The 24,610-nt window shown below is 42.4% G+C and overlaps 1 protein-coding gene across 1 annotated transcript; it reads left to right on the top strand.

Moving 5' to 3' along the window:
* The first annotated feature begins 8,482 nt into the window (after nucleotides 1-8,482).
* On the top strand, nucleotides 8,483-8,749 carry LOC100611896 (heat shock factor-binding protein 1-like). Its single transcript, XM_054683988.1, has one exon. The coding sequence runs from the start codon at nucleotides 8,483-8,485 to the stop codon at nucleotides 8,747-8,749; it is 267 nt and encodes an 88-aa protein (XP_054539963.1).
* Nucleotides 8,750-24,610: the final 15,861 nt, after the last annotated feature.

The following is a 24,610-nucleotide window of genomic DNA, read 5'->3' as shown; positions in this document are numbered from 1 at the left end:
TCACTAATGATCTCCTTGTAAATCACACAGAAATATTTCAGTTATCATGTGATTGGACCCAGGCTTTGCGGCGCTGACATGATTGACTACCCCTCCGTGAAACCTTGGGCCCTTCAGGATGCTGTCTATCCCCAATTACAAATTTTTAATGGCTGAACATCCCTTTTAGGATAAGGTTTTAAATCTCCAACTGTTGACAAGGCCCCTACTGATGGATTTTCTGCTTTCCTCTCTAGCTTCAACTCTCACCTTCTTAGCCATAGGCTTGGTCTGCCATTCTTGGTTTCAACCATCCAGATTCCTCTGAGATTCCCTGGAAGTGCCAGGCATCCCTCCTCTTCTTCTGGCTCATCCCGACTTACCCTACAGGCCTCAGCTTTGGCATCCTTTACTCTGGGAGCCCTGAGCTCCAACCTTGAACTTACAGCCGTTCTAATGTGCTTCTATAAGAAACTCTAATTACACATCTGGCAGTACTTATCACAGTATGTTATCCTCAGCAGTTTACCTGTCTGTGTCCCCCCAGAATATGTAAGACCCAAAAGAGTTTCTTCTTTCTTTCTTTTTCTTTCTTTCCTTCCTTCCTCCCTCCCTCCCTTCCTTCCTTTCTGTCTTTCTTTCCTTCTTTTTCTTTCTTCAGAATAGATTCTTCTGTTAAGAAACTATTTCTGCCAGGCGCGGTGGCTCACGCCTATAATCCCAGCACTTTGGGAGGCCGAGGCAGGTGGATCATGAGGTCAGGAGTTCGAGACCAGCCTGACCAATATGATGAAACCCTGTCTGTTCTAAAAATACAAAAATTAGCCGGGTGTGGTGGTGTGTGCCTGTAATCCCAGCTACTCAGGAGGCTGAGGCAGGAGAATTGCTTGGAGCCGGGAGACGGAGGTTGCAGTGAGCTGAGATCACACCATTGCACTCCAGCCTGGGCAACAGAGCAAGAGCGAGACTCCGTCTCAAAAAAAAAAAAAAGAAACTATTTCTTATTCAAGACCTATTTCTAGCATAGTGCCTGGCACAGAGTAGTTCCTTAATAATTATTAATTGAATTAAGATCATATGTATTAGTCAGATGGGTGGCTCATGCCTATAATCTCAGTGCTTTGGGATACCAAGGTGGGAAGATCGCTTGAGGCCAAGAACTGGAGACAAGCTGGGCAATAATACAGTGAGACCCTGTTGCTAGAAACCATTTTTTTTAGTTAGCCTGATGTGGTGGTGTGCGTCTGTGGTCCAAGCTACTCAGGAGGCTGAGGTGGGAGGATCACTTAAGCCCAGGAGTTTGAGGTTGGAATGAGCTGTGATCATATCTCTGTACTCCAGCCTGAGAGACAGAATGAGACCCTATTTCAAAAAAAAAAAAATTGTAATTTAGAAAAGATTATATTTATTGAAGACCAACTTTATGCCAGGCACTGTGCTGCATGCTTTACAAATAGTATGTCACATAAGTCTTATAAAAACACTTTAATAATTTTTATGATCTGGAAACTGGGCCACCAAAAGGTAAAATAACCTGCTCCCTACTATTTAGATCTGTGGTTGCCCATAGCCCAGTAATGAACAACTTCAACAAAAGGAAGCACCAACTGAAAGTCAGGATAAAATACCTAGTCAAGGCCAGGCACGGTGGCTCATGCCTGTAATCCTAGTGCTTTGGGAGGCCAAAGTGGGTGGATCACTTGAGGCCAGGAGTTCAAGACCAGCCTGGCCAACGTGGCAAAACCCGGTCTCTACTAAAAATACAAAAAGTAGCTGGGCATGGTGGCATGCGCCTGTAATTTCAGCTACTTGGGAGGCTGAGGCAGGAGAATCACTTTAACCCAGGAGGTGGAGGTTGCAATGATCTAAGATAGTGCCACTGCACTCCAGCCTGGGCAACAGAGTGAGACTCGGTCTCAAAAAAAAGAAAAAGGGAGAGAAGACAAAGGAGCCCCCTGCAGTTCAAGGATGTGACCTGGAATCTGATCAACAGGACTGAGCTGTGTGTATTGTATATGTATACATATGTATGCACTGTGTGTGTGTGCGTGTGCGTGTGCGTGTGCGTGTGCATGTGCGTGTGCATGTGTGTGTATCTGGCTGAGGAGAAACTGGTTCTCTCTGGGCTAAACATTTCTTTTTCTTTTTTTCTTTTGAGACAGGATCTTGCTCCAGGTTGGAGTGCAGTGGCAAGATCAGGGGTCACTGCAGCTTTGAACTACTGGGCTCAAGCAATCCTCCTGCCTCAGCTACCTGAGTAGCTAGGACTACAGACATGCACCATCATGCCCCAGCTATATTTTTAATTTTTTTTAGAGATGGGGTCTCGCTGTGCTGCCCAGGCTGGTCTTGAACTCTTGGCCTCAAGCAATTTTCCAACCTAGGCCTCTCAAAGTTTTGGGATTACAGGCATCAACCACTGCACCTGACCCTGACTAGCCAATATTTAAGACATAGCAAAGAAAGCACATCTTTGTTACACAAACCAACCAATCCAGAGCCCTACCTCCTCCATCTGGCCCTTACACTCCAGGGGGTGGTATAATATTCCTTTGCCTTAATCATCTCAGGCCCAGGTGCCAGGCAAACTAGAGACCACCCCTATAGCCTAGAGCCTGTGGAAATTATTCAAAGTAGCCAGTTGGACACTGTTTACCCTATCCACCTTGACTTTCTTTTGGGGATGCCCTGATAAAAACTCTGGCCTAAACCCTCTACCCACTCCTGTCTTTTGCCTCCTGCCCATTCTGGTGGATTTTCCACGTGGCCCTGGATGGAGTGGCATGCCTCCTGTCTGTAGAGCCTGTGAATATAATAAACTTCATTTTCCTGAGCCTCTCCTGTGTGTCCTCTTGTGGCCACACTGACTGACCGTCTTATAAAAGAATACAATCACTGGGCACAGTGGTTCATGCCTGTAATCCCACACTTTTGGAGGCCGAGGCGGGTGGATCACCTGAGGTCAGGAGTTCGAGACCAGCCTGACCAACAAGGTGAAACCCCGTCTCTACTAAAAATACAAAACTTAGCCGGGCATGGTGGCAGGCGCCTGTATTCCCAGCTACTTGGGAGGCTGAGACAGGAGAATTGCTTGAACCCGGGAGGCAGAGGTTGCAGTGAGCCAAGATCGCGCCACTGCACTCCAGCCTGGGTAACGGAGCGAGACTCCGTCTCAAAAAAAAAAAAGAAAGAATATAATCCAGGAGGTATACATGGAGATGGTCCTGAAGTCAAGGGGAAGAGTCTACCAAATGCCAGAAGCAGGTGAGGTGCAACACATAGGCTTAAAGGAAAACAAGCTGAAACCATGCAGTCTGATCTTATGTTAGAAACGTGGCTGTTAATAGGCTGGGTGAGGTGGCTCACATCTATAATCTCAGCACTTTGGGAGGCCAAGGCAGGAGGATTGCTTGAGCTCAGCAGTTCAAGACCAGCCTGAGCAACATGGCGAGATCCCATCTCTACAAGAAAATCAAAAAAATTAGCTGGACATAGTGGCTCATGCCTGTAGTCCCAGCTCCCCAGGAGGCTGAGGTGGGAGGATTTCTTCGGTCCAGGAGGTCAAGGATGCAGTGAGCCAAGATCATGTCACTACACTCAAATTTAGAAATGTGACCGTTAAAATTCAATTGGCCAGGCACAGTGGCCCACACCTGTAATCCCAGCATTTTGGGAGGCCAAGGTGGGCAGATTGCTTGAGCCCAGGGGTTTGAGACCAGGCTGGGCAGTGCAGTGAGGCCTCATTTCTTAAAAAAAAAGAAAGAAAGAAAGAAAACAAACAAAAAACATAAAAGACCATATGAACTTTATATAAAACAAAGAAAGACGTTGCTATGGTTTGGATGTTTGTTGCCTCCAAACCTCATGTTGAAATTTGATCCCCAATATTGGAGGCGGGCCTAACGGGAGGTGTTTGGGTCATGGGGATGGATCTGTCATGAATAAATTATGCCCTCCCTCCAGGTGAGTGAGTTCTCAGTCTGTATTAGCTCCCGCAGGGCTGGTTGTTAAAAAGTGCCTGGCACCTCCCTAGTGAAAGCAGCCTGCAGCCCTCCCCAGACACAGATGCCCCATTTGAAGTTTCCAGCCAACCAAATAAGCCAAATAAACCTTTTTAAAATAAATTACTCAATCTCAGGTATTTCTTTACAGCAAAACTAAAGGGACTAAGACAGATGTTAACAGCCATATCAATTTTTTGGTGACCAAGAAATAACACGTTAAACATTTTTCCACCCTCACATGACAGTTTACTTATTATATATGATATTTAGCTATGCGTATCTACATTTCAGGGAACTGGCTAAGGAAGATCTAATTTTTACAAACTAATATGATGTAAAATATGTTTCTTGTTAATATTTCTGTACCACATAGTCTGGTTTTCAGAAACGAATTACTGGAGTTAAGCTGGAAATGCCTGTCTATGCACAGAATACCAAGTCATCAACAGGACTAAATTAGCATTCTTATCCTTACAAAGAAATTCTCTCGCCGGGCGCGGTGGCTCACGCCTGTAATCCCAGCACTTTGGGAGGTCGAGGCGGGTGGATCACGAGGTCAGGAGATCGAGACCATCCCGGCTAACACGGTGAAACCCCGTCTCTACTAAAAATACACAAAATTAGCCAGACGTGGTGGCAGGCACCTGTAATCCCAGCTACTTGGGAAGCTGAGGCAGGAGAATGGTGTGAACCTGGGAGGCAAAGCTTACAGTGAGCCGAGATTGCGCCACTGCGCTCCAGCCTGGGTAACAGAGTGACACTCCGTCTCAAAAAAAAAAGAAAGAAAGAAATTCTCTCGGCCGGGTGCAGTGGCTCAGGCCTGTAATCCCAACACTTTGGGAGGCTGAGGAGGGCAAATCACGAGGCTAGGAGTTCAAGACCAGCCTAGCCAACATGGTGAACCCCCATCTCTACTAAAAATACAAAAATTAGCTGGGCATGGTGGAGTGCACCTGTTGTCCCAGCTACTTGGGACGCTGAGGCAGGAGAATTGCTTGAACCCAGGTGGCGGATGTTGCGGTGACCACAGATTGCACCACTGAACTCCAGCCCAGGCGACAGAGCAAGACTCCATCTCAAAAAATTAAAAAAAAAAAAAAAGTTCTTTCACTTGGGTCCTCCTTTGACTTCACCCTTCTGGATGAAGGAGACTGCAGGAACAATGACTTGCCACTCAGAGCCCAGAGCCCCTTCTAGACCCCATTCTGAATTCCTGGAACCTTGGAATTCCCTTCAGTCAGGAAGAAGAACAGAGGTAGAAGAATTTTGTCAGCAGGTCAGCCCCCGTTTTGTTTTGGTTTGGTTTTTTGAGACAGAGTCTCACTCCGTCACCTAGGCTGGAGTGAAATGGCGCCATCTTGGCTCACTGCAACCTCCATCTCCCAGCTTTAAGCCATTCTACTGCCTCAGCCTCCCAAGTAGCTGGGATTGCAGACACGTGCCACCATGCCTGGCTAATTTTTTTGTTTGTTCTTTTAGTAGAGATGGAGTTTCACCATGTTGGCCAGGCTGGTCTCAAACTCCTGGCCTCAGATGATCCACCCACCTCAGCCTCCCAAAGTACTGGGATTACACGCATGAGCCACTGTGCCCAGCCAGGTCAGCCCCCTTTTAAGGAGCTTTCCAAGAAATCCCTACCCTATTTACATCTTCTGTTTACATCTCATCTGCTAGAACTCTATTGGATGATACACCAACCTGTAAAAGAGGCTGGACATATAGCTGAGAACATTGCCACAACCAAAAAATGAAAGGGTTTCTACATTTAAGAAAGAAAGGGAACTTGGATTTAGATAGGCAAATTGAAGTTTCTGGCACTGATGGAGTTATCGGGGACAGGAACTATAATCTTTTCCCAAATCAACACTCACTGTGTTTTGGTTTTTTGCCTGTTTAATTAACAAGTTAAATAGCATGTCCAATGGCCAATTAGAAGGGGAAAATATCAGAAGAATATCTGAATATCTTGCCTATCCCTTTGTCAGAAAATTGTTAATGCTTCCAATCTACCTGAGACAGAAAGCTCTGTCCCTCAACACCTTGTGAATGTTTCTACGTTCTGACTCTAGAAGCATCTGAAATAATAAAGAATGGACTATTCTGGCCAGGCGCGGTGGCTCACACCTGTAATCCCAGCACTTTGGGAGGCTGAGGTGGGTGGATCACCTGAGGTCAGGAGTTCAAGACCAGCCTGGTCAACATGGTGAAACCCCCATCTCTACTAAAAATACAAAAATTAGCCGGGCATGGTGGCACGTGCCTATAGTCCCAGCTACTTGGGAGGCTGAGGCGTGAGAATCACTTGAACCCAGGAGGCAGAGGTTGCAGTGAGCCGAGATCATGCCACTGCACTCCAGCCTGGGTGACACAGGAAGACTGTCTTAAAAAAATAAATTAATAATAATAATAATAAAGAATTGACTGTTTAATCTTAAAATCACACTATATGTGACTATACATATTCCATGAAACTTTGCTTACAGACGAAGAACAAAAATACATATTCCACTGCTATCCCAAATTATGCTTGACAGCTTTTTTTTTTTTTTTTTTTGAGATGGAGTCTAACTCTGTCGCCCGGGCTGCAGTGCGGTGGCATGATCTCAGCTCACTTCAAGCTCCGCCTCCCAGGTTCAAGTGATTCTCCTGCCTCAGCCTCCTGAGTAGCTGGGACTACAGGCACTTGCCACCACACCCAGCTAATTTTTGTATTTTTAGTAGAGAGGGAGTTTCACCATGTTGGCCAGGCTGGTCTCAAACTCCTGACCTCAGGTGATCCACCCACCTCGGCCTCCCAAAGTGCTGGGATTACAGGCATGAGCCACCATGCCCAGCCAGAATTTATTTTTAAAAAGAAAACAATTAAAAATAAACAAGCAAATAAAATTAAGTGGCCTGGAAGAAAAAAAAATAGGCCAAAAGAGAGGGATGTAAGTACAATTCTGACCATGGGAAAGCTACCCCAGTCAGTGTCCCACAACCTGCCCCTTCCATCTCCTCATATCCCTGTATCTATTCATATGGGCACTAGCACTTTGCTTACAGGGGTTAAATAAAGAAAATCCCCTAGAAATTTTTAAAAAAATAATTGGACTGGGTGTGGTGGCTCACACTTGTAATCCCACCACTTTGGGAGGCCGAGGTGCAAGGATCACTCGAGTCCAGGATTTTGAGAGCGGCCTAGGCAACAAAGGAAAACCCTGTCTCTACTTAAAAAAAAAAAAAAAATAGTAGGGCATGATGGTGCACACCTGTAGTACCAGCTACTCAGCAGGCTCAGGTGGGAGGATCACTTGAGCCTGGGAAGTTGAGACTGCAGACAGCCTATGATCGTGCTACAGCCTGGATGACAGTGTGAGAGATACTGTCTCAAAGAATAATAATAATTAGGCCAGGCATGATGGCTCACGTCTGTAATCCCAGCACTTTGGGAGGCTGAGGCGGGTGGTTCACGAGGTCAGAGTTCAAGACCAGCCTGGCCAAGATGGTGAAACCCCTTCTCTACTAAAAATACAAAGAATTAGCCGGGCATGGTGGCGGGCGCCTGTAATCCCAGCTACTCAGGAGGCAGAGGCAGAATTCCTTGAACCCGGGAGGGAGGCAGAGGTGGCAGTGAGCCAAGATCGTGCCACTGCACTCCAGCCTGGGCAACAGAGTGAGACTCTGTCTCAAAAATAAATAAATAAACAAGTAAATAAAAAAAAATATTAATAAGAATTGTAAAAATTACCCACAGGGGCAGGGCACAGTGGCTCATGCCTATAATCCCAGAACTTTGGGAGACCAAGGTAGGAGGATTGCTTGAGGTCAGGAGTTCAAAACCAACTTGTTTTTAAAATTTAGCTGGGTTTGGTGGCCTGAGCCTGTCGTCTTAGCTACTCAGGAAGCTGAAGAGAGAAAATTGCTTGAGCCTAGGAGTTTGGAGGCTGCAGTGAGCTATGATTGTGCCACTGCACTCCAGCTTGGGTGACAGGATGAGATCTTGTCTCTAAAAAAAAAAAAAAATAGATTACTTAGAGGGAATAAGACCTCTAGGATGGGAAGAGGCCACAGAGTGAAGTCCTCCCCATTCTGGTATTTGGACATTCCATGTCCCCAGATTAAAGGCTCCTCCTGCAAAAAGTAAAGTCTGCCTAACCAAAAAATCTTGTCCATATACACAGAGTCTATTGGGAAACAACCTAGAGAAAACTCATGCCGGCTACTTAGAAAAATCAAATTAAGCTGTGCTACGTTGTCTAATCAAACTTACTAGAAGGGTCATGCAACGTGGATTACATAAGAACATAACCCAAAAATCCCAACATAGAGAGCACTGTGAAATTCCTGAACTTGGCCAAAACCCTATAAATTTTAGAAGATGGATCTTCCCACTAGCAAGTCTATACTTGTTCCTGAAATAAATTAATAGCCCCCTCATTACATATCTCCTTCCATTTTACACAAAGAACTTAAGGTCCCAGAATAGGTTAAAAAAATGTTTTACAATCACTACCTAGATGGGCACCAGGGAGATAGCCGAGACTGACCCCAAGAATGAGCAGGAACTCACCTCAGTGGTGCAGAAACTCCTGCAGCAGATCCAAAATAAATTTCAGACCATGTCTGACCAGATCACTGGGAGAACTGATGATATGAGTAGTTGCACTGATGATCTGGAAAAGAACATCGCAGATCTCGTGACACAGGCTGGGGTGGAAGAACTGGAAAGTAAAAACAAGATACCTGCCACACAAGAGGTGAAGGTTGCTAATAATTTATACTGAAATCTGAAACACCATTTTTCCAAGCCAAGAGAAGATTGAATGGGTTTTTGCAGCTAACTACTATGTGTATACAGGTTTTATAAAAAGTGTGCACTCTTATCACATACTATATAGTTAGTCTATAGAGTGATTTACCCCCCAGTTTCTTAAACATGGTATCTTCACATCTTGGACCTTGGTCAATTTTGCTATTAATGATTAAACATTAAAACTTTGCTGGTTCCTGAAAAAAAACACACACAAAAAAAAACACAGTTTTACTTTCCCAAATTCCTATTCTTTAACCCAACTGGAGGCCACCCTCAGGTGCTTGGGTCAAGTCTTGTCCTTTCTTCAACAGCTTGCATCAACCTCCATCAAGACTGGGATTGGAATAAATTAAGTGTCTGCTAGGCTAGGCTTCTTCAACCCCAGTGTCTCATGTGTTTCAGCCCTTCAACCAGTGAGTTTAGAAATCCTTAAAGAAATCTTCAGAACAAGATATAAGCATTATAGTGCTTACATCTCAGCACCTACACATCCCTAACAGCATTTTTCAAGTCAAAGCATATATTACATCTATTACAACCTAAATCCACATCATCATTGCCAGCCATAGATTATAGTAGATAGGGTATTAATATTACTGAGTGGAAGAATGTAGATTGTGAAAAATAGTAAAAGCATTATTATTGATAAATTAGCATGGGCTATTTGGAGAAATAATTTGTCTCAGCCAACCAAGTGCAGCCTAGAACCAAAACACGCCAAAGGACCTACTTTGGCTCTTTCTCCCTAAGCATTTGAGCCTCAGACTTTTCCACTCCAGAGGGAAAAGCCCATCCACCAAAAAACAGCAGCAACAAAAAGCTTATCCAACAAAAATTCTGTTCTGAAAGACAGAAGAGGAGGGCTGGAATTTTCTAAATAATTCCCAGAGACTGGCTTCTTTCTTCTCAGGCCTGGGGAATAGCAGGGCCAGCTTACCTCACCAGCTGTTAGAAGAGAAGAAACCCACACAAGGCCAAAGAGCCCACCCAAGAGATGACAGAAATCAAAATAGTAGTTACCTGGAGGAATGGGTCTTGACTGAAAAGGGGCTCTAGAAAACTTTTCAGTGTCGTGAACAGGTTGTCTATTTTGATCTGAGTAGTGATTACATGTAGGTATACATAGGCAAACATTCATCAACCCGTTCACTGAAGATTTGTACATATCACTGCATGTAAATTATACTGCAAAAAAAAAAGGAAAAACATTCTCACACACATGCAAAAAAAAAACTTTCTTCCCGATAAGAAACACCCCAGCCTTTCCCCGATTTTCTGGATTACTAGAAGTGATTGATTCCAAAGAGAGAATAAAGAGACAGCCCAAAAGAGGAAGACGATGATCTCCAAGCTGACTTGTCCTCATCTCCATGAAATTTCATGGAAGGAAAAGCATCTCAAGGAAAGAGAGGCAAAGAGATTATCAGGGTTCCTCCAAGAGGAAACAATCCTGCACTCACCCTCGCAACTTGGGTCTCATGAAAGGGCATCCATTCAGAAAGTCATCACCTTAAGGTGCACTGTGACTTTAAATCCCTTTCATTAAAAACAACGTGTTCTCCTCTAGGTAAACCTGGCCAAATATATCTGAGAATTCCAAAAGAGCCGTTCTACCCTTTGAGCACTCTCTGCCTGAAAGCACAGTTGCACAATCGCAGTTCAATGAATCTGATTCATCCCCAGGGATATGCCGAATGATCTTCATTTTACAAGGGTTCTTACATTATTTAAATAGAGGAAATACTCCTTTAAAGGCATCAGTTAAGACTTAAAAAAAGAAAAAAGCACAAGAAAAAATATATGTATTAAATATTTTTAAATCTTAAGGCACTGCCATACCCGCATACCCCATGCATGGGCGGGATGGTGGTATCTTCTTCTCCAGCCTGCCCTTTGCCTCCTCACCCACAAACCACCACCACCACTCAGACAGATGGGTTGTTCTGTGTTCCTTGACTGGGAAGAAGGATGTGTCAGCAGATAACAAACTTTAAAGGAGTTTATTCTTGAATTGGGATTTTAAAACGTAGGTCAGGCAGTTGGGATGTGTGAGCAGAAGAAAACTAAAAATAAAATAAAAAATGAAAAAATAAAACTTAAGTGCTTTAGAGGTCAAAAAGAAGCCATGCTACATACAGTATATTGAGGAAAACACATGAGTAAAAGGGAAATGTCCCAGTCTTATCCCTTCTCTCTCCAGTCTTCAGCCTCTAGACTAGAAAAGAGTCCTCAGCCTTGAGGAAGAGTTTATCTTACTTCAATGGAAACAGAGAAGTGGTAACAGAGAGTCTAATGGGTCCCAAAAAGAGGAAACTTGCCTCCAGCTCTTGGGCTGTGTAGTTGACATAACTAATTCCATCTTAGAAAAAGACTTCATTTTGGTTGGGCATGGTGGTTCATGCCTGTAATCCCAGCACTTTGGGAGGCCGACATGGGTGGATCATGAGGCCAGGAGTTCAAGACAAGCCTGGCAAAGATGGCAAAACCCCATCTCTACTAAAAATACAAAAATTAGCCAGTCGTGGTGGCAGGCGCCTATAATCCCAGCTACTCAGGAGGCTGAAGCAGGAGAATCACTTGAACCCCAGGAGGCGGAGGTTGCAGTGAGCTGAGGTTGTGCCACTGCACTCACTGGGCAACAGATTGAGACTCCGTCTCAAAGAAGAAGAAAAAGGACTCCATTTTATATTTCATAGAGCACTTTGCCAACAAGGATAAGATGTTCTGTTTAACAAACAAATTAAAAAAAGACTGCTGGCAACCAGATAAGGATGTAAACAAGCGTACTCTTCCACTATCAGTTCTTGCCAGAGAACTCTGTGACTGTAAAGGATTAGACCTTCTGCAGCTCGAAAACAGCTGTCTTAACTGACACTGTCTTGCAGTCACTTGTGATAAGAATTTGGCACCTGCCACCGAAGGCTCTGCCACCTCAAAAACTCTTCTTTCGAGACCAAAGGGACCCCAGGGTGTGACCAGGACTCTTGTCTTCTTAGCTCCCACTGGACTGGTTCATTAATCCTTTCTCCTATCTCTTTTTCCTCTTGATGTTAAATGTTACTTTGTTTGTCATGGAATGTTTAACCTAAAACATTTCTATATTGATGAAATATACTATTATATATGGTTTGCAATATTGACTGACTTGTGGAGTGGCTTGAGTCTGTGTGCCCATGGCTCTGACTACAGAGTGAACAGGAAGTACTAAGAATTGCCTCCTTGGGAACTCCATGTAGCTCGTGGACTGGAATAGCATTAATAAAAGCCTGACATTGTGGAAAGACACACACATGCGTGGACCTGTTTAATCTTGCACTGCTCACGACTGGCTGAGGTCGAGGATGGAGTCAAAACCCCTAGATAGGCCGGTAGTCTCTGGAAGAAATAAAAACCTGGCCCCATTGCTCAGGCAGAGGCTCTGAAGAGAAATGACTGCATAGTGTGCCTGGGCAGATGGTACCAGACACAATGGCAGAAGCTTCCCTGTGCCCTGAACAGCATGAGAGCAGGGTAATTTCCATGCCTTCCCCACCCCCAGAGAAGCACAAAGCAGTACAGAGTGATGAAAAGAAAGGGCCTGTGGAAATGGGAATGTGGATCGTCTAGGCAATTGCATGGTTTATCATCTTAGGACCAGACAGGATGACAGCTATTCCAAGGGACGCCAGTGTCAGCAGATGACATCAAGGACCACACTGACCTTCTGCCTCCCCCTCAACAACCCAGCCATGGTCACTGCTAGCCCATAGGGCACTCTCGTGGAAATTAGAAAAAGACATCTGCAAAGTATGTGCTGCTTAGAGAATGAAGTGCAGATGAAATGTCAGCCCCCTAGGCTCTCTGCCCCACCTCCACCTCTAAGCTATGTGGCATAATACTTGAGAAACAGATCTCAAGACCAGGCACAGTGGCTGGCATAGGTAATCCCCATGCTTTGGGAGGCCAAGGCAAAGCAACATAAGGAGATCTAATCTCCACAAAAAAAAAAAAAAAAAAAAAAACAATTAGCCAGGCATGGTGGCGCATGCCTGTGGTCCCAGCTACTTTGGAGGTTGAAGTGGGAGGATGGCTTTGGCCTGGGAGGTTGAGGCTGCAATGAGCCATGACTGTGCCACTGCTCTCCAGCCTGGGTGACAGAGCCAGACCCCGTCTTAAAAAAAAAAAAGGAAATAGACCTCAGGTGGTGTGATCTTTAGACCCGTTTCACGCAACCTCCAAACCTGGCTGAACAGCAAAGACTAGCTCATCTCAGGGAATTTAGCTGAAAATCTCAAGCAAACTTAATATATAGCAAGGTAAAATAATATAATTCAAAAAACAAAACTACAATTAAGAAAATATAACAATATCCACAAGATACAAAAGTTTGTTTTATTGTAATATTATTTTGATGCTTAGTTTTTATCACAAAATTCTATTTCACACCATAATACTTGATAATTTATTCTATGTAGACACAGAGAGGAAAGGGGACCTGGTGGAAATATGAGCTAACCAGTTAACAAAGAGGGGTGCAGACTCTAAACCAGAACAACCACAGGGAAGAACATCTCATCCAAATTCTGAGCTTTATAAAAAAAGAAAACTGGGAGCAAGAGAAAATTATGTTTGCATACGATTTAGGAATCTTTAAATCATTTTCACATACCTTTGTTGATTCCTGAAATATCCCTGTTTCCATGGAGCAGAAATTATTACCTTCTGTTCAGGAGAATGGACTATAAAACAGCAACTCATAGGGAAAAAAAAGAATGTGATAAAGAAGTGAAGAAAGGGGAAGCATGAGATATAAAAGTTTTATTTTTAAACACAGCTATCCATTGACATGGGAAAAATGTGGGATGGGATTCTGAATGATTTTTTTATCCCCTTCCCTTCTTTATACTTCTCTACAGATTTTTTTTTTTTTTTTTTGAAACAGGGTCTCACTCTGATGTCCAGGCTGGAGTGCAGTGGCGTGACGTCGGCTCACTGCAACTTCTGCCTCCCGGGTTCAAGCAATTCTCCTGCCTCAGCCTCCCTAGTAGCTGGGATTGCAGGCACCCGCCACCATGCCCGGCTAATTTTTTCATTGTTAGTAGGGATGGAGGTTCACCATATTGGCCAGGCTGGTCTGGAACTCCTGACAAGTGATCTGCCCACCTCGGCCTCTCAAAGTGCTGGAATTAAGGCGTGAGCCATTGCACCCAGCCTTTTTCCACAGATTTTTTTATATGCAAAAATTCCTTTTATTATAAGGAGGAAAAGACAAAATTAGCAAGAACTTAATTTGTTTTTTTATTTTTTTAATTAATTAATGAATTTTTTTTTTGAGACGGAGTCTCGCTCTGTCACCCAGGCTAGAGTGCAGTGGCCTGATCTTGGCTCACTGCAAGTTCCACCCCCCGGGTTCATGCCATTCTCCTGTCTCAGCCTCCCGAGTAGCTGGGACTACAGGTGCCTGCCACCACTCCTGGCTAATTTTTTGTATTTTTTAGTAGAGATGGGGTTTCACCATGTGATGTTAGCCAGGATGGTCTCGATCTCCTGACTTCGTGATCTGCCCACCTCGGCCTCCCAAAGTGCTGGGATTACAGGCGTGAGCCACCATGCCCAGCCAATTTATAATTACTACTTATTTATTCCTAAAATCTAATTACTAAATATTACAATAATGTAATTCTTTGCAAAGCAAAAAGCCTGCAAGAAAAATGCACTAAAGTAACTTCAAAGGGATGAACGTAAATTCTTTTTCTGTCTTCTGCTTGCCTATGGTTTCCAAGCTTTCTATAATATAGGTATAATTATTCATTGAAAGGGTGCTTTGTTTTAAAAGGAAAATTCCCAAATGAATTTCTGAAGTATACAAATAACAATGTATATGTATTTACCCTAGCAAATTGTCAAAATATGAATTTCTTTTGTACTATTGAGAGGTTAAAAAACTGGATAAGGATACATACATACGTGCTTTTTTCTTTTTTCAAGAAAATAAAAAGCAAATGACCTAAATTACACTCTTGTGGAGAACATCAGAACTGAGTCAGAATCTGAGTTATGAGGTAACCTGATCCTTTCTAGCCCAACCTCCCACTCTGTGAAGCCGTCTTCATCTCAGAATCTGTTTCCTTGTCGTAAAACCTGCCTTGCCTTTCTTTATGAGGAAACTGAGGCTTGGAGGAAGTTCAGCAACCTACCGAATTATCACAGCTAAATCTCCCGACAAAGAAAAGAACTCAGATGGCTTGAATCTAACACCCAGGCAGGCTCTTCCTAATGTCCCACAGAGCCTCCAAACCTGGTAGAACAGTTAACAATGATACTCTATCTTATGACATTCTGGGATCTTGTCTTTTGAAATGCAGATAGTACCCTAAAATCAAAATAATAATACCTCTTGGAAATATCGATTCATAGTACCATCAAAAAAGCAGTTTGCACAAGATTGATAACATGGGGAAGCATTACCTTTCAAGTGCAAAACACAGGGATGCAATGGAAGCTTTACAGCAAATGATCTAAAAAAAATTGAGATGACATATGTTTCATTTTTGTATATATCAGCTAAACTCTGCCTGCCCTCTATATTTGACCATGATATCTAAAGCAAAGCAACATCAGATCTTACATATGACCCTCATCCCTTAAGAGACACTCAGAAGCCTGTGCGAAGTGGTTCATACCTGTAATACCAGCACTTTGGGAGGCTGAGGCAGGAGAATAGCTTGAGCCCAGGGGTTCAAAACTGCAATGAGCTATGATCACGTCACTGCACTCCAGCCTGGGTGACAGAGCAAGACGCTGCCTCAAAAGAAATACTCTGAAGATAAGTGATCTTTAAACAGAGGAGTTAAGCCACCATAGTGATTTACAAACCAAGAAATCCTAGATCTCTTTTTTTAAACTTTGGTGAAACAGAGGCCCTTTTAAATTTCTCAAACTGGGCCAGGCACGGTGGCTCACGCCTGTAATCCCAACACTTTGGGAGGCCAAGGCAGGAGGATCACTTGAGCCCAAAAGTTCGAGGATACATTGAGCTATGATTGTGCCACTGCACTCCAGCCTGGGTGATAAGAGTGAGACTCTATCTCAGAAAATAAGAAAAATTAAAATAAAATTTTTTAAAATAACCTTCTCAAGCCAAGTAACCCCTATCTCTTCCTGTGGCAATGGCCATTTCTTTCAACTAAAATATTCAGCTGTGATTGCTTTGGCTATTCAGGCTGTTTTTTAGTTCCATACAAATTTTAGGATTTTTTTTCTAGTACTGTGAAAAATGACATTTGGGCTGGGTATGGTGGCTCATGCCTGTAATTCCAGCACTTTGGGAGGCCAAGGTGTGTGGATCACTTAAGCCCAGGAGTTCAAGACCAGCCTGAGAAACATGGCAAAACCCTGTCTCTACAAAAAATTTAAAAACTAGCCAGGTGGTCGGGTGCAGTCGCTCACACCTGTAATCCCACCACTTTGGGAGGCTGAGGCAGGCTGATCACTTGAGCTTGGGAGTTTGAGACCAGCCTGGGCAACACGGCAAAACTCTGTCTCTACCAAAAAAAAAAAGCAAAAATTAGCTGGGTATGGTGATGCATGCTTGTCGTCCCAGTTACTTGGGAGGCTCAGATGGGAGAATTGCTTGAGCTTGGGAGGTTGAGGCTACAGTGAGCTGTGACTGTGCTATGGCACTCCAGCCCAGGCAACAGAGTGAGACACTGTCTCAAAAGAAAAACAAAAAATTTTAATTTAAACTTCAGTAAAAGAAAAAATAAATAATAAAATTACTGAAAACATAGGTAAAGTTTTTAGGTAACAGTTTCTATGGGAAACCTGTAATGCTTAGATTTTAAAAGGCTTACTTAGTCTATTTATATCACCACAATTAAAAAGACTTCCCAGATGAGCAGCTGTGAGTTATAAGAAGGTATCTATTTCTGCTTCACTGATATGCCCTGCCAGAGCATTGTTCTTATTTTATTTTTGTTTGTTTGTTTGTTTGTTCATTTGAGATGGAGTCTTGCTCTGTAACCCAGGCTGGAGTGCAGTGGCGCAATCTCGGCTAACTGCAACCTCCATCTCCTGGGTTCAGGCGATTCTCCTGCCTCAGTCTCCAGAGTAGCTAGGACTACAGGTGTGCCCCACCACGCCTGGCCAATTTTTGTATTTTTGGTAGAGATGGGGTTTCACCATGTTGGCCAGGCTGGTCTCAAATTCCTGACCTCAAATAATCTGCTGGCCTCAGCCTCCCAAAGTGCTGGCATTACAGGAGTGAACCACCATGTCCAGCCAGAACAGTGTTTTTATAGTATAGAAATTCTGCTTAGAATTGTGCTGAATTCAAGGCTATAAACAGACTAGTTGTGAAACCAAGTGTCATATTTTAAAATCACGTAGCAAAGTATACTAACATGTATAAACACATAGTGCAAAAATGGTATGCAGGGGCCGGGCGAGGTGGCTAATGCCAGCACTCTGGGAGGCCAACATGGGAGGATCCCTTGAGCTCAGGAGTTCAAGACCAGCCTGGGCAACATAGCAAGACCTCGTCTCAATCTCAAAAAATAAAAAAAAAGAATAGTGTTTACCTCTTATTTATGCCACACTGTTTACTGCACACTGAATGGCCCATTTTTCTATAAAATTCATCTTATTTCTTTTGGATGTTTTCCATAAGATATATTTTTTAAATATTGTGTCAAAATTTTCCTTTTTCCATGGGCATATTGTTCTTCTTACCAGAATGCACTTATAGAAGATTTTTTGGAAGTCTAATATGTAATCATATTTTGTTACTAGTTATTTATTTATTTATTTATTTATTTTGAGACAGAATCTCACTCTGTCACCCAGGCTGGAGTGCAGTGGCACAATCTCGGCTCAGTGCAAACTCCACCTCCCGGGTTCAAGCGATTCTCCTGCCTCAGACTCCCCAGTCGCTGGGACAACAGGCATGCACCACCACCTCTGGCTAATTTTTGTATTTTTAGTAGAGACAGTTTCACCATGTTGGCCAGGCTGGTCTTGAATTCCCTTTTTTTTTTTTTTCTTTTTTTTTTCTTTTGAGATGGAGTCTCGCTCTGTCGCCCAGGCTGGGGTGTAGTGGCATGATCCCGGCTCACTGCAACTTCTGCCTCTGGGTTCAAGCGATTCTCCTGCCTCAACCTCCCAAGTAGCTGAGATTACAGGCGTGTGCCACTACACTTGGCTAATTTTTGTATTGTTAGTAAAGACAGGGTTTCACCATGTTGGCCAGGCTAGTCCCAAACTCCTGACTTCAAGTGATCTGTCTGCCTCAGCCTCCCAAAGTGCTAGGATTATAGGCATGATCCACTGCGCCTGGGCTGTGACTTTATTATGGGTATATATATGCTCTATTTTCAAGGCACTGATTTCAATATACATCAATCAAATTTACTTTATTGATATGGTATTTAGGTATTTTATATCATTACTTATTTTTTAATTGTTATATTTTGAACTGAGAGAGATTAAAGTATGCCATCATTAACATATTTCTGTCTAGTTCTCCTTTCTTTTCCTATAATGTTGGCTGAGTGAATGTTGTGGCTATTTTATTATATGTGTAGATCTTCATAACTTCTATATCTTCACTAAACTCTTTAGCATTACAAAGTATACTCCTTGTCTCAATCTGAACTACACCTTGTCGATATTAAGATCACAACCTCTACTCTTTTTGTTCATATTTGTCTCATAATTTTAAACATTTAATTTATTTTTAATAAATAAAGTTAATAATTAATAAAGATAAATTAAAGGTTTTGTTTTTTGAGACAGGGTCTCATTCTGTCACCCAGGCTGGAGTGCAGTGGTGTGATCACGGCTCACTGCAGCCTCCACCTCTGCAGGCTCAGATAATCTTCCCACTTCAGCTTCTTGAGTAGCTGGGACTACAGGTGCATGCCACCATGCCCGGCCAATTTTTTTTTTTTTGTCTTTTTTGTGGAGACAGGGTTTCCCCATGTTGCCCAGGCTGGTCTTGAACTCCTGGGCTCCAGCCATCCTCCTGCCTTGGTCTCCCAAAGTGCTGGGATTATAGGCATGAGACACCATACCCAGTCTAAAAATTTCTTTTTAATATTTCTAAATTACTTTGTTGTATGAGTTTTTATTGTATATAGCATTCAGTTGGGCTTCATTTCGTGATCAAATCTATTATTAGGTGCTGTAAATGTATGATCATTATGCCTTCCTAATGAATTGACCCTTTTATTATTATGAAAACTCCTTTACCTCTAGTAATACTTTGTCTTGAAGCCTATCATGGTTGATATTGATATAGCCAGTCCATCCTTTGTATGTTTACTACATGCATGATATACCTTTTTCTATACGTTTACTTCCAACATGTCTGTGTCTTTATATTTACAGTGCATCTGTGGTAAACAGCATATAGCTGAGTATTGCTTCTTAATTCATTTTGATAATCACTGCTCTCTTTTTTAGCGTTTTTTTTTGGTTGTTCGTTTGTTTTGAGACAAGGTCTCACTCTGTCTCCCAGGTTGGAGTGCAGTGGTGCAATCTCAGCTCACTGCAGCTTCAACCTCCCAGGCTCAAGTGATTCTCCCACCTCAGCCTCCTGAGTAGCAGGGATTATAGGTGCATGCCACCACGCCCAGCTAATTTTTGTACTATTTATAGAGACAGGGTTTTACCTTGTTGCCCGGGTTGGGCTCAAACTCCTGAGCTCAAGCGTTACACTCTCCTCAGTTTCCCAAAGTGCTGGAATTACAGACATGAGCCACTGCACACAGCCAATCACTGCTTTTTAATTGGAGTGTTTAGATTATTAACATCTAATATAATTATAAACATGATTGGGTTTAGATCGACCACTTTATTGTTTTCTGTTTGTCCCCTCTGTTCTTTGTTTTTTTTGTTTCATGTTTTCTGACTTCTTTTAGATTATTGGAATATATTTTAGAATTTCATTTAAATCTATGGGCTTATAAACTCTTTGCATTAATTTTTAGTGGTTATGGTAAAGATTGAAATATACATCTTTAACTTTTTGCACTCTACCTAGAGTTAATATCCACTTCATGTAAAATGTAGAAACCTTACACCATGTAGATCCATTTACCACCCCCATCCTTCATTCTGTAATTGTCATAAGTTTATATCTGCATTTATTATAAGCCCCACATAAAAATGTTATAGCTTGTGGTTTAAGTAGTAAAATATATTTTAAGAAACTGAGGGAAAAAATTTATATATACTCAGATATTTATAATTTGTTCATTTTTCTCACAAAATGATAGAAAGGAACAATAGAGGAAAGCAGTCCCAGTATTGATGCAATGGCTCAACAGTCAATAAAGACTAGAGACTTTTTCTCTTCCTAGTCTATCTATTCAAACTAACATCAAATTAGTTTGGTCTGCAGGCTTGTCCCTTCCTAGCCATATTATGGCTGTAACACTTCAGAAAGCATCACCTGTAGATATACCTGTGTCCAGGTGTTTCATTCAATGCTTTCCAAGAAGTACCCTGGCAGGACCCAAGCCCATGCCTTTGAATAAGAAATTGAGGAAAGCATCAGCATTGTGAGTGTTTTCATCCTCTGTCATGAGAAGTAGGCTGTTTAATAAGGAAGAAAGGAATAACAATGGCAGTTTTGTAGATAATCAACAGTTACTGCCATAACCCCTTACTCCAAGCTATTGGTGGTGGTTCCTGAGACTGCTAAATTTAGAAAAATTGAAGATTCAGTTTAGAAGAACTGAAGATTGATCAACATGAAATCCATACATATAGAAAAGAATGATGGGATGAGGCCAGGCACGGTGGCTCACGCCTGTAATCCCAGCACTTTGGGAGGCCAAGGCAGGCAGATCACAAGGTCAGGAGATGGAGACCGTCCTGGCTAACATGGTGAAACCCCATCTCTACTAAAAACACAAAAATTAGCCGGGCATGGTGGCGGGCGCCTGTAGTCCCAGCTACTTGGGAGGCTGAGGCAGGAGAATGGCTTGAACCCGGGAGGTGGAGCCTGCAGTGAGCTGAGATCCCCGCCACTGCACTCCAACCTGGGCAACAGAGTGAGACTCTGTCTCAGAAAAAAAAAAAAGAATGGTGGGATGTTGTTCATTCATTGGCTGAAAATGTCTCACACAATTCTGGAAGTATTGCCTTCAATACTAAATCTGTCAAGCCCTCAGTGCTTTAGAAACTCACTGTCTAAATTTAAACTTTAGTTTTAACACACACTACTACTTAAGATGCTTACCTGCCTCTAGAACCCTTGCCCTCCATTGACGGCTAGCTAGCTTTTCACTTAACTTTATGTTCAACCATATGCCAATTTCATATTAGTTATTAGTTCCAAGCCCAGTCTAATATAAACTGAATGATTACTAGCATTTCAACATAAATCTGCATAAGATTGTCCACCACCACCCCACCCTGCCCCATACTCCAAGATATACCTAAAGAGTAAAGTTTAGCATAAAGTAATTAATGGTGACTTTTTTTGGTCAATTTTAATGAAGATCTTTTTTTTTTTTTTTTTTTTTTGAGACGAAGTCTCACTCTGTTGCCCAGACTAGAGTCCAGTAGCGCAATCTTGGCTAACTGCAGCCTCTGCCTCCCAGGTTCAAGCAATTCTCCTGCCTCAGACTCCCAAGTAACTGGGACTACAGGCACGTGCCACTACGCCTGGCTAATTTTTCGTATTTTTAATAGAGATGGGATTTCACCGTGTCAGACAGGATGGCCTCAATCTCCTGACCTCGTGATCCACCCATCTCAGCCTCCCAAAGTGCTGGAATTACAGGCATGAGCCACCACACTCGGCAAAGATCATTTTTGATAGAGAAAATTTCCTTGAGACCCTCAAATTACTCTGTACCTTCCAAACCAATACTAATTAAGGACAGATTTCAAACTGCTATAGAATATTTCTAATATTTAGCAACTGGTCCACTGTATCCTAGAACCAGAAAACTGCAACTTTTTTTCAGTAAATGTATATAATTAAAGCCAACAGTTGCTACTTCAAACATTGGATGATACTGCTTTCTTTCTTTCTTTCTTTCTTTCTTTTGAGATATGGTCTTTTTCCAAAAAGACCACTCTTTTTCCCAGGCTGGAGTGCAGTGGCACAAACACAGCTCACTATAGTCTCAGCTTCCCGGGCTCAAGCAATCCTACTGCCTCAGCCTCCCAAGGAGCTGGGACCACAAGTGCATGCCACCATGCATGGCTAATTTTTTTATTTTTTGTAGAGATAGGGTCTTGACATGTTGCCCAGGCTGGTCTCAAACTCCTGGGCTCAAGCAGTCCACCCACCTTGGCCTCCCAAAGTGTTGGGATTATAGGCATGAGCCACCACAACCAGCCTTAATGCTGCTGTAAGTCAAATTAATAAACAAGTCATCTCAGCTGTAAGCTTAATGTTGACCTCACTTACGTTGGCCTAGCTTTAGCTAATACATAATATCACCCACAATATATAATAACCATAATGCATAGCTTCTTCTTAATAATGTGTTTTTCTTTTTCTTGAGAATTCTTTTACTGTATGTTATGGAGAGGAAAAATCAAAGTTTTTGTTTTGGGGGAAGTTACAAATTAAGTACATCTTATATTTTATATTATTTATTTATTTATTTTAATTTTTCTGTAGAGACGGGATCTCACTTTGTTGTCTAGGCTGGTCTCAAACTCCTGGACTCAAGCAATCCTCCTCCCTTGGCTTTCAAAAGTGCTGGGATTACAGATGTGAGCCACCACACCTGGCCTCATCTTATATTTTATTTAAGGTTTTGCAAATGGCAGGAAAACAGGGAAGGTATTATGGAAAATAATGAAATACGTTTCCTAAAAATTAGGACCTAAGTTTATAGAATATTGAAATAGAATTGAAACATTGACCTCTTGTACCTCTCCACATCCCTTGACAGTGTGTCAGTCAGTATTCAGGAAAACATCCACCCAAATCACTGTAGGTATTTTAAGCAGAAAGAAATTGAATACAAAGAATTGGGTCTTAAGAAAATTTTTGGAATGGCTTGTGCAAAGGGCTCTAGGCTGAGTCTTTAAGAATGATTCCTGGAATATTACAGAATGGATCTACTAACTCTGAGCTATCTCTGAGGCTACCATTGGAGCAAGTCAAAAGCATACCACTACAGCTATGATACAGAAATGAGGATGCTAGAATCAAATCACTGCCACTACTGCTGGTGCCTCTGCCACAACTGTGTGTCAATACCCACAAAGCAGAAGAATAGACAATAAGAAGCTGCTGCAGAAAAATCTGCTAGCTATAAGAAAAGAGTCAAAAAGGGCAGGAAGATGGCCTCCAGCTGCCTTGCTCCTTCCAAATGCATCATGACTGCATCTAATAGACAGAACCTAATTTGCATCCAGGTTCTAGATAGACAGGTCAACGTAGTTCTCACCTTTCCGGCCTAAAGTTTATATAATAACTCTGGAAGGAGAGTGGAACAGAACTGAATGGGCCATTCTTCAGTATCTATCACAGACATTGTGTCACTGTCCTAATCAATTGTATCTGTGTATTCCAAAATTACACATTGCCAGAAAAACAGGATGCAAGATACACCCCTTTGGGAAATAACTATTTTAAGCAAATCTATTCTGTTGAAGGCAGGGGAAATGCAAGTAGTGTTACCTGGCAACTTGCAATATCAGTTAAATTGACTGAGCATACAGTTTCCATCTATTCATAAGCTACAGCTACACAATGCCAAATTTCCAACTGTTTGGTATTCCAAGGAAGGAAGAAAAGGATTCTGACATGTGTAGGGCTTATTTGATCTTAAAGGAAAGTATTTGAAAACCTGTGCTTCCCCCAAGTTTATTCATTCTCTCTCATGAAAAAAAAAAATGTCCAGGAAGAAGGGCCCTGTGGCTTGCATCACATACAATTTGAAAACTCTGCAAATACTAAGTAAAGTACTTCAGTAGGCTGAATAATGGCCACCCAAAGATATCAGATCTTCCTCCATAGAGCCTGTAAATTTTATGTTAGATTAAGGTCCTTTAATTAAGGATTGAGAGATAGAGAGATTACCTTGGTTCATCTGAGTGGAATCTAAATGCAATCATATGTATCCTTACAACAGGGAGGCAGAGGGAGATTTAACACAGACACAGAGAAGGGAAGGTGTTAAGAAGACAGAGCAGAGAGAAATTTGAAGGTGCTGGCCTTGATGCCTGGAGTGATGTGGCCATAAGCCAGGGAATGTCAGCAACCACCAGAAGCCGGAGGAACCAATGGACAGATTGTCCCCTACAACCTCCGGAGACAGTGAAGCCCTGCCAACACCTTGATTATGGCCCAGTGATACTGATCTTGGACTTCTGACCTCTAGATCTGTGAGATCATAAATTCACTATTTGTTCTTCTTAAACTCACCAAGTTTGTGGTCATTTGGTACAGCAGCCACAGGAAACTAATACAAGTAACTGAAATATCAGAGCATCCAACTCCACTGACATGTTGCCATAGGGTACCAGGGGAAATCATTCTCCCATAGTTTGTCCTGCATTATTACAAACCAACTAGTACGGTGCAGAATTTAAAAGTCAATTTAGAATCCAATAATGTTGATGGCAAGTTTGAGGACTTGATCACTCTAGTCCTTACAATCAATAGCCAAATGATTTCAGATCCAAAAGTAAACAAACCACAAAATATAAGCTTAAGGTCAGAGAGGGCTGGGCGTGTTGGCTCACGCCTGTAATTCCAGCATTTTGGGAGGCCAAGGTGGGCAGATCACCTGAGGTCAGGAGTTTGAAACCAGCCTGGCCAACATGGCGAAACCCCGTCTCTACTAAAAATATAAAAATTAGTCCAATGTGGTGGCAG

This window comes from Pan troglodytes, chromosome 3, assembly GCF_028858775.2.
Source record: "Pan troglodytes isolate AG18354 chromosome 3, NHGRI_mPanTro3-v2.0_pri, whole genome shotgun sequence".
In the NCBI taxonomy this organism is placed as follows: Eukaryota; Metazoa; Chordata; class Mammalia; order Primates; family Hominidae; genus Pan; species Pan troglodytes.
Note: the sequence above shows the minus strand (reverse complement) of the source record. Positions and strands in the feature narration are given on the sequence as shown.

Excerpts from the sequence above, each read along its gene's own strand:
- LOC100611896 (XM_054683988.1), top strand. The coding sequence starts at position 8,483 with ATGGGCACCAGGGAGATAGCCGAGACTGACCCCAAGAATGAGCAGGAA.